This window comes from Onychostruthus taczanowskii, unplaced genomic scaffold, assembly GCF_017590055.1.
Source record: "Onychostruthus taczanowskii isolate IOZ18803 unplaced genomic scaffold, ASM1759005v1 scaffold86, whole genome shotgun sequence".
NCBI lineage: Eukaryota > Metazoa > Chordata > Aves > Passeriformes > Passeridae > Onychostruthus > Onychostruthus taczanowskii.
Genome location: NW_024506552.1, coordinates 106,823 through 115,788, shown reverse-complemented (window position 1 = coordinate 115,788; position 8,966 = coordinate 106,823). Strand labels below are relative to the sequence as shown.

The window sequence follows — 8,966 nt, the reverse complement described above, 5'->3', positions numbered from 1 at the left end:
GCACCGCAGCGATCGGCCCCGTGGCGGCGGGGGCAGCGTGGCCGGGCGATGGCGGAGCTGTAGCAGCCGCGGGGCCGGTGCGGGCGGCGGGCGATGGCGGCGGCACGGCTGCGGGTGGCCCTGTGGGTGCTGTGGCATTTTGGAGTGGGCGGTCATGGGTTGGAGCTGGCGGGACTGGAGGGCCCGCGGGGGCGGGCGGCGCGGTGCCAGCCTGTGGACATCCCGATGTGCCGGGGGATCGGGTACAACCTGACCCGCATGCCCAACCTGCTGGGACACGAGAGCCAGCGTGAGGCCGCACTGAAGCTGCACGAGTTCGCCCCTCTGGTGGAGTACGGCTGCCACGTTCACCTGCGCTTCTTCCTCTGCTCCCTCTACGCACCCATGTGCACCGATCAGGTGAGCGCCAGCATCCCTGCCTGCCGCCCCATGTGTGAACAGGCCCGCCACAAGTGCGTCCCCATCATGGAACAATTCAATTTCGGCTGGCCTGAGTCGCTTGACTGTGGCAGGTTGCCCACCAAGAATGACCCCAATGCCCTCTGCATGGAGGCCCCTGAAAATGCCTCAGCTGCTGAGCCGCACAAGGGACAGGGGATGCTGCCTGTGGCCCCCCGGCCATGGCCACCTGGCACTGCTACTGAGGGACGGGGACCCAATGGGCTGGGGGCTTGCGACAATCCTGAGAAGTTCCAGTACGTGGAGAAGAGCCTCTCGTGTGCACCCAGGTGCTCCCCCGGGGTGGACGTGTACTGGTCCCGGGAGGACAAGGACTTCGCCTTCATCTGGATGGCTGTCTGGTCCACCCTCTGCTTCGTCTCCACTGCCTTCACCGTCCTTACTTTTCTGCTCGACCCCCACCGCTTCCAGTACCCTGAGAGGCCCATCATTTTCCTCTCCATGTGCTACAACGTCTACTCTGTGGCCTTCATCATCCGCTCTGTGGCTGGGGCTGAGAACATTGCCTGTGACCGGGAGAACGGTGAGCTCTACATCATACAGGAGGGGCTGGAGAGCACAGGCTGCACCATTGTCTTCCTCATCCTCTACTATTTTGGCATGGCTAGCTCTCTCTGGTGGGTTGTCCTCACCCTCACCTGGTTCCTGGCTGCTGGAAAGAAATGGGGACATGAGGCCATTGAGGCCCACAGCAGCTACTTCCACATGGCCGCCTGGGGCATCCCAGCCATGAAGACCATTGTCATCCTCACCATGCGGAAGGTGGCAGGGGATGAGCTCACTGGGCTGTGCTATGTGGGGAGCATGGACGTCAGTGCCCTGACCGGCTTTGTCCTCATCCCCCTCTCCTGCTACCTGGTCATCGGCACCTCCTTCATTCTCACTGGCTTCGTTGCCCTCTTCCACATCCGGAAGATCATGAAAACGGGTGGCACCAACACGGAGAAGCTGGAGAAGCTGATGGTGAAGATTGGGGTTTTTTCCATCCTCTACACCGTCCCAGCCACCTGTGTCATTGTCTGCTACTTCTACGAGCGGCTGAATGTGGATTACTGGATGCTGCGGGCGCTGGAGCATGGCTGCCTACGCCTGCCTGGCCGCCGTGCCACCGACTGCTCCCTTGAGGCCTCAGTGCCCACTGTGGCTGTCTTCATGCTAAAGATTTTCATGTCACTGGTGGTGGGCATCACCAGCGGGGTGTGGGTGTGGAGCTCTAAAACGCTGCAGACCTGGCAGAGCCTGTGCAACAGGCGGCTGGGCATGAGGACGCGGAGCAAGCCCTGCAGTGGGGTCAGCTGTGGTGGGGGACACTGCCACTACAAAGCCCCCACAGTCATGCTGCACATGACCAAGACTGACCCGTACCTGGACAACCCGACTCACGTCTAGAGACGGGGGCTGACCCCCACAGCGGAAGAAGTGGCCTCACGGGTAAGGGGCAAGGGCAAGGGCTGTGTGGCGGCAGGAGGGACACTCCCAGGTTTAGGGGGGCGAGGCTGCAGGACCCCCAGCACCACTCACTGACAAGTAGCTGCTTTTTCCTAGAGGATGTTTTGTTGTTGCTGTTGCCAAATCCAGTGACTCTTCTAACGCTTTCTGTGGGGGATGGTGGGGAAGGGACAGGGAGAGGAATAATCCATCCATGTTTATTTAATTCTGTAATTTATTTTAAATATTTTTTGATCATTAGCTGCGAGGAATGGAAAAAACAATAAACCCTGGATGTGTTATTTGATCCAAGCCTGGTGCTGTTTGCAGAGATTCCAGGGGATCAAGAACTCCCCCATGGGACCCCACCCCAGTTTGGGGGCTTTCATGTCGGGCCAGGCCATGTCAGGCCATGCTGGGGTGCCTCTGTCTCTGGCAAGTGCGGTACCAGCAGGTGCCACCATCCAGTTCACCTCCGTGCCTTCCCTGGGGCCAGTTCTGCCCCCCAGCAAGGAGGAGGAGGAAGAGGAGGGTTTTCCTGTGCCAGGACACTTACGAATCACCTTTCCACTCCATGGTCTGAAGGTGATTTGTGCCAGTGCCATCATCTGCCGGAGCCTCGGTGCCGGGCTGAGGGGCTTTGAGGGGGCAGGCCGGGAGCCGGGGAGATGGGCTGGGGACACGGGATCTTGGGGCACAGAGGGCTCAGCTTTGATGTCCCCCGCAGAAGCCGAGGTGCGGGTAATGGAAACTTCTGGGCAGCTTTATTTATCTCCTGCTCTGGTTACAATCCCAGCTCGCCTTCCCCATTGTCCGGAGGGAAATTCAAGCTTCAGCTGGTGCTGGTGGAGCTGGCAGGGGGAGCCGGGGCTGGTGGGCACATGGTGGGCAGGAGTGTGGCTCTGCAGGGGCTCAGAGAGGGGGGAGTACCTATCCTTCCCCGAGACATCCTGAGGAGCTGGCAGGGGCCAGCTCACCTCTGCAGGGGTTTCATGGGGCTGTTTTGCCTGGCTGTCCCCAGGGATGTGCCAGGGGTTCCCAGTGCTAGGGAAGGGATGTGGGCAGGGGGCTGTGGCAGGGGCATAGGCAGCACAGCACCTGTGGCAAGCAGGATCTGTAGGGGCAACACACCTCTACTGATGCTTAGACTTGTCCATGATCTAATTAGCCAGCCTGCAGGCTGGGCAGCTCTGGACTCCAGGGAGGGTCAACTCTTGTCCAGGGAGCAACAATCCAGCAATGGACCCTCCCTCCAGCACTCAACCTGGCATCCACTGCTCACCCCAACAGCCCTTGGCCCCCATTTGAAGAAGCATTCAGGGTTCAGACTATCAAAACTGTGGCTGGAGGACAGGGGCAAGACTCCCCCTTATGGTTGGAGTGGGGGCAAAGGCTGGGGTTGGGACCCCTCACCCACCATCGAGTTGTGCCAGGGCTGCTGTGATGGTGGGACTGGTGAAGCACCTTTAATGTGCTCCCTGCCACCCCTGGGATGCTGGGAAGTCAGGAGAAGTTGGATCACTGAGCTGAGAAAAGCCTTTTCCTCCCCCAGGAGCTGGTGTGGTGGACGAGGTGTGAAGTCCATGTGGTGTTGCTGAGGGGGCACCGAGGGTCTCAGCAGATTTAGGTACCGCTGGCTGTGCTGGTGGGCATCCAGCCCCTTCCCCAGGCTGGTGGTGCTGATGGTGCTAGGGCAGGGACCCTACCTGGCCCCAGCATTGGTGGGCTGCAGCCTCTGGGTCTCTGGCTGCCACAGGAAGGTTTGTTTTGGGCAGAGAAAAGGGCCGTGACCTGGGGCAGAGAGTCAATATTGGCTGTGGGACAGGCTCCAAAGTCTAGCTGGGGAGCTGGGCATGGCTCTAGGCAGGGGCTGCCTGGGAATGGGGCAAAGAGCCACGTGTTCTCCCTGTGTTCTACCCCAGGTGCTAAGCCCAGAGTCAGTTTGGTTCCCCTTGTGCGCCAGGCATGCAGCCCAGCGCTGGTGCCCGGCTGGCGGCACCCCTGGGGACAGGCTGCCCTTGAGCAGCCTGCGCTTGCCAAGGAGTGGCTGCCTCTAGAGTGCTGACCCAGATAACCCGTCCCAATGGCTCCCTGCTATCGGGCCCCAGAGGGGCCGCCGGCGCCCACCACTGCCCGCTATCAGCCCCAGCAGCCCAGCTGGCTCCACTGGAGGTTGCCAGTCCTGAGAGCTGAGCGTGGCCAGGACACAGCTCCACAGACCCTGTTGCAAAGCGGAGCTGTCACATGGAAGGAGTGGCCCAGGGACACTGCTGGCTCCTGGTCACAGCTTCTTTCAACCCCGTGCTGTGGGGCTCAGGCTCCCTCTGTACACCCCCACCCAAACTCACCCCTGCATCCCATCTCTGTCCTCCTGGAGCAGCCCCAAGGACACCAAACACCTGCCTCCCAGCAAGTGACAAGTAGGGTTCAGCAATGCCTAGGCCCCACAGGGCAGTGCCTGGCTTGGGGTGGCTGTGGAGGGTGAGTTGGGGCTGCCAGCTGGGTGAGAATGGGGGCAGGACATCCTGATGGCCCTAAGGTCCTGGTCCAGCTCAGCATGGAGAAGTGGAGTCTTGTCACTCCTGGCATTTGCTGAGCCATGGAGTTTATCCACCTTCACATGGATGGACACTCCCTCCAGGTTTGAGTAACAAAAGAAAAGCCACTGTGCTCTGGGAATTTGCTAAAACCCCCATGGGGCATTCACATTCTCTGAAAAATCCCTTCACCCAGGATTCTTCTCCTGGGAAGCTGAGAAGCCTCAGAGAAAAGGAAAACAATTCTTATCTCAGTTGTTTCTCCTGTGTTGTGCTCATGTGTGGAATGAGCTTGGAGATTGTTTACCCAAAAGTGATTGCCTCATTGGATTCTGGTGTGAATTGTTTTGACTCTTTGGCCAATCAATGCCAAGCTGTGTCAAGACTCTGGAAAGAGTCACAAGTTTTCATTATTATCTTTTTTAGCATTGAGTATCTTTTCTGTATTCTTCAGTATAGTATAGTATAGTATTCTTTAATATAATATAGCATTATAAAGTAATAAATTAGCCTTCTGAGTACATGGAGTCAGATGCATCATTCCTCCCTGCCACAGGGGTCCCTGCAAATACAATACCCCCATTACCCAGAATATTAATTAATGATTGAGAATTAAGCCATGAGGAAACCCAGGGGGCCAAAGTTGGGTCTCATTTTCCCAAGGCCATGCTGGAACTCCAGCAATCATAGGAGCTCCTGGGGGTTTGTTGCAGGCAGCAGGTGCAGCAGGGCTGATGATGGTGACAGCAGGGCTCCGGCTGCCCGCCAAGCCCCCACATTGCCCTGCCAGGTGTGAGGACAGCTATTTATAGCCCTGCACAGGACACTGATGCCATGGAGGGGCTGCTATAAAAAACAAGTCTCCAAAAAGGTCTTGGAGCAGATGCTGCGAGATCTCCATGATGAGGCCTGGAAAAATCCCAGCTGGAGTCACGCAGATGCACCCAGGTCCTGTTGCATGGCCAGCAAGCCAAACCACCTCCTGTGGAGAGAGGAGGGCTCTCCAGGGAAAGCAGCATCAGCCCATTGCCAAGAGCGTTCAAGCTCTCAAACCCATCAGGATTTCCCTGCCCAGCACTATGGGGCCTGGCTGGAACACTTGCAGTTCAGATCTGGAGTGAGAAGCAGGATGAAGACACCCAGGAACCCTCGTCATCCCAGGAGAAACAAGCAAAGCTTCGGCCAAACCCTTTGTGTCACAACTGTGGTCATGAGCACTGGCATGTCACTGCTCCAGCCATGCTGCCCTTGGAGCTCCACTGGGCTGCTGGAGATCAGGATGGGGGCCTGGGACACAGCAGCAATAATCCTTCCTGCAAGCATGGCTCAGGTTGCAAAACACACTCCAACCTAAGTAAATAGGCTTTGTGGGGTAGCCAGGCCATGCTAGGGCAGAAGAGCAGAGACATCCCAGCTCCCCATCTCCTGGAGGTAGTCCCTCCAGGGGTACCCAGTGCCTCCCTGAACGGAACAGGAGGATAAGTGCCACAATGGCACCCTGAACAGGACAAGGAACAAGGACTGCTCCCCACTCCAGGGGCAGGCACAGCACAGCTCTGTTCCTTGTCATTGGGGAGGGTGACAACACACCAGCACCATCCCAGAAGCTGATCTGATCCTGACTCACCATTCCTTTACGTCACAGCTCCATTTGTGCTCCAGAGATGTCCAGTAGTAGTTCTAGGAAGGCAGAGGAAAGCCGTATCAGACAATCCCACACCAACACAGGGACCAACAAAGAACTCACACAAGCCACGTTTACAAACACAAGTACATAATGTTTATTCTTAAGTTTCCAATTTATTACAAGTACAGCCCTTTGCAGAAACCCCCTCCCCCCAAATGACACTGATTTTTAGAAAACTTGCAGTTCCAAAGGTTCCACCGTGTAGGACCTGTAGGAAATGATCTCTAGGAAACAAGACAAAACAGCCTCTGAAGGGACGTGCGAGATACAAATGTCAGTGCTATTCTGTGGGGCAGGGAATGAGGCTGAGGAGAGGGAAGGGGCTGGAAACTTGCCTCATCCGCAGTCATTGCCAGTCCAGAACTGAAAACAAGTACCCATTAAAAAAACCCCCAAACCTAAAACATTCACAAAACTAGGCTGAAATTTGTAATTGATTATTCTTTTCTTCTCAAATCCCAGGAGCTACAACAGCTGCTTCTGCTTTTCTGTTACAAAACCAGCACTGAACAGCCCCATGGCCCATTTATTCCACATCAAACAATTCTGGGATAAGAAGTTCAAGCCCTGATTGTATGATCCAAATCTGTCATGATGGAGAGGAAGAGAGAATGAGAAAACAAACCCTTTTCTTAGGGAAAAGTCAGCATCTGGGGCAGCAGGAGCTGATGCTGGGCTATGGCACAGGAGCAAGGGTGTTACTATGAAATGTCGTGAGAGTGTGGCTGAGAGAGACTAGGATCTCCCTCTCGCCCCGCAAAGTCCCCGATGTAACTCCTGCTACTGGTAGGAAAATGAGTTTTAAAGAGGGGGAAAATCTAAAGCAAACATGATTTTATATAAACTGTACATGTGCCAAAGCAAGACAAGGGTATCTTACAGGTGTTCTTTGTACAAGATCACAGCTAGAAACGAAGCCACTTTCAACTAAAAAATTAATTTAAAAAGTTACACAGCACATTTCTGCTTCTCCCCTGGCCTTGGAGCTCTCCTTGGGCTGTGCAGACACCCACACTCTCCAGTTTGGTGCTGGCACTCAACAGGGCTGCATGATGGCATGCAGGTCCAGGGGAGCAGGGAGCCTCCTCCTGACATGTACAGGTGGGGAGCTGAGCTCAGAGCCCTCCTTGGACCGAGACCTCCAGGGACTGCTCCCCAAGGAGAGGGGAAAGCAGGAGCACCTTGGAGCAGTGGTGTTGGGATGCTGGTGAAAGCCAGACCGCGGTACACCTAAGTGCTTGCTCGCCACACACAGCCCAGAACCCAGGCTCAGAATTAACACCATATAAATATATACAGGCAAGCCTGAATAGCCCATTGGCCTGATGGCACCCAGTTCTTTTGTGGAGCAACACGATCCTCCCCCCCGCACCAGTTGGAGGCTGGTGTGCTCACATGACTGGCAGTAGACGGTCCCAGCATGCTCTGGCTGCTTGCAGAGGCAAGGAAGCAATTCATTCCAGGAAACCAAAAGTGCCTGAGCTGGAGCAGGCTGGTGTTCCTCTGCCCAGCCAGGCTTGGCCAGGCCCTCCCCTTGCCCTCCCACCTTCCCCTCCTGGCAGGACAGACTCAGGAAGAGCTTTGTAGATTTTGGAGGAAGCATTAAGTCATTGCCACTCAATGGATGACCAAATACTTGAGGAAATTGCAGAAAAATTAAAACTAGGATGGGCCCAAGGGAAGGCTGGATTAACAGAGAAGTGCCCGCTGCTTCTCAACTCCCTACACACAACCCATCCAACTGCCTGGCAGCACCAGAAGGCCTGCTCCAGTTCTGGCTCTCTCCCTAGCCTCTCCGTCCCTCATTTCTTTCTCTTCCGCCCCTGGGAATGTTCAAGGGGCTCTGACTCACTGTCCCCTTCCTGCTCCTCCAGGCCCTGGCACCTGGCAGAGAGCTTCTTGCGTTTCCTGCGTGCATACGTGTGGCCTGGCAGGTGTTTGTGCACCATGTCAATCAAACACTGCTCTGTCTTCTCCAGGCAGGACAGTACATGACTCCCATTCTGGTTGTAGCGCTCGGCATTGGAGAACACCTGCTTCATGTCGGAGAGGAACTCCTGCACAGAGCGGTAACTGCCACAAGAGCACTTGCTCTGCATAGTCTGGAAGTCCATGGGGTTGCTGATGACCTCAAAGTAGTCTTCAGCTTCCTCCGTGGTCACTGGCTCCCTGCCAAAGGAAGGGCCACAGGGATAGGAAGGGAATGCCAACCCTGGCACCACAGCAGAGAAGTGGGGTCCCGCCACCCCTTCGCCCCTGTGGCACCCCTGACCTGCAGCCCCATGGTGGTGCAACAAGCCCAAGCAATACCTCTACAATGTTACAGATACATCAGCCCTATGGCACCGGAATGGGAAGCACAGGAGCCCAGGGAGCTGGCTCAGGCATGGGTAAGGTCCATGAGGGAAGCTTCCCTCAGTGCTCCAAAAATCCTGGGGGCAGTAGAGAACACCTACCTCCTGCATCAGCCCCTTGCCAGCCACCTCAGAAGGGCACCACGTCTTCAGCAGAAGACTGAGAACATGGTGGTTTCTTCTGGAGCAGCTTCTTCCCAGATAGGGCTCCAAAAGCAAGTCATACGTCTCCCAAGTGGATCTGGCAGGACTGCACCACAGCCTGCCCATATCCCCACATAGCTTGTGGCTAGTCCTGCCCACAGAGGAGGAAGACACCACTTGCCCTCACCTGAAGGGCCAGCTGAAGCGGTACTTGATCAGCTTGCTGAGGATTTCCTCACACTTCTGCAGCTCAAGGTTCTGGCGACGCGCTGTCCTCTTTGTCTGAAGGACCTGCCCACACAAAGGGTGTTGGTAAAAGGAGGGAACTGCTACAGGCTTGGAGGTTCGGCTAACAGC

At 56.1% G+C, this 8,966-nt stretch overlaps 2 protein-coding genes across 4 annotated transcripts in view; one reads left to right on the top strand and one right to left on the bottom strand.

Moving 5' to 3' along the window:
* The first annotated feature begins 6 nt into the window (after positions 1-6).
* On the top strand, positions 7-2,194 carry FZD9 (frizzled class receptor 9). Its single transcript, XM_041424994.1, has one exon. It carries the CDS (start codon positions 94-96, stop codon positions 1,846-1,848), a length of 1,755 nt encoding a protein of 584 aa, XP_041280928.1. The 5' UTR covers positions 7-93; the 3' UTR covers positions 1,849-2,194.
* Positions 2,195-5,005: 2,811 nt separating this feature from the next.
* Positions 5,006-8,966, bottom strand: part of BAZ1B (bromodomain adjacent to zinc finger domain 1B) — a 44,476-nt gene continuing 40,515 nt past the window's right edge. The window contains exons 18-20 of one of the 3 annotated variants that reach the window (XM_041425063.1): positions 8,797-8,900; positions 6,052-6,104; positions 5,006-5,406 (exon numbers count right to left, since the gene is read on the bottom strand). In XM_041425063.1, the coding sequence (XP_041280997.1) occupies positions 6,059-6,104; positions 8,797-8,900 (150 nt within the window). In that variant the 3' untranslated portion in view covers positions 5,006-5,406; positions 6,052-6,058. Of the gene's footprint in view, positions 5,407-5,859; positions 6,105-6,181; positions 8,281-8,796; positions 8,901-8,966 lie in introns of those variants that run through there. The other 2 variants (XM_041425062.1, XM_041425061.1) reach the window with 2 other exon arrangements.

Bases quoted from the DNA above. Each gene is read 5' to 3' on its own strand.
- FZD9 (XM_041424994.1), top strand. From the start codon at position 94: ATGGCGGCGGCACGGCTGCGGGTGGCCCTGTGGGTGCTGTGGCATTTT.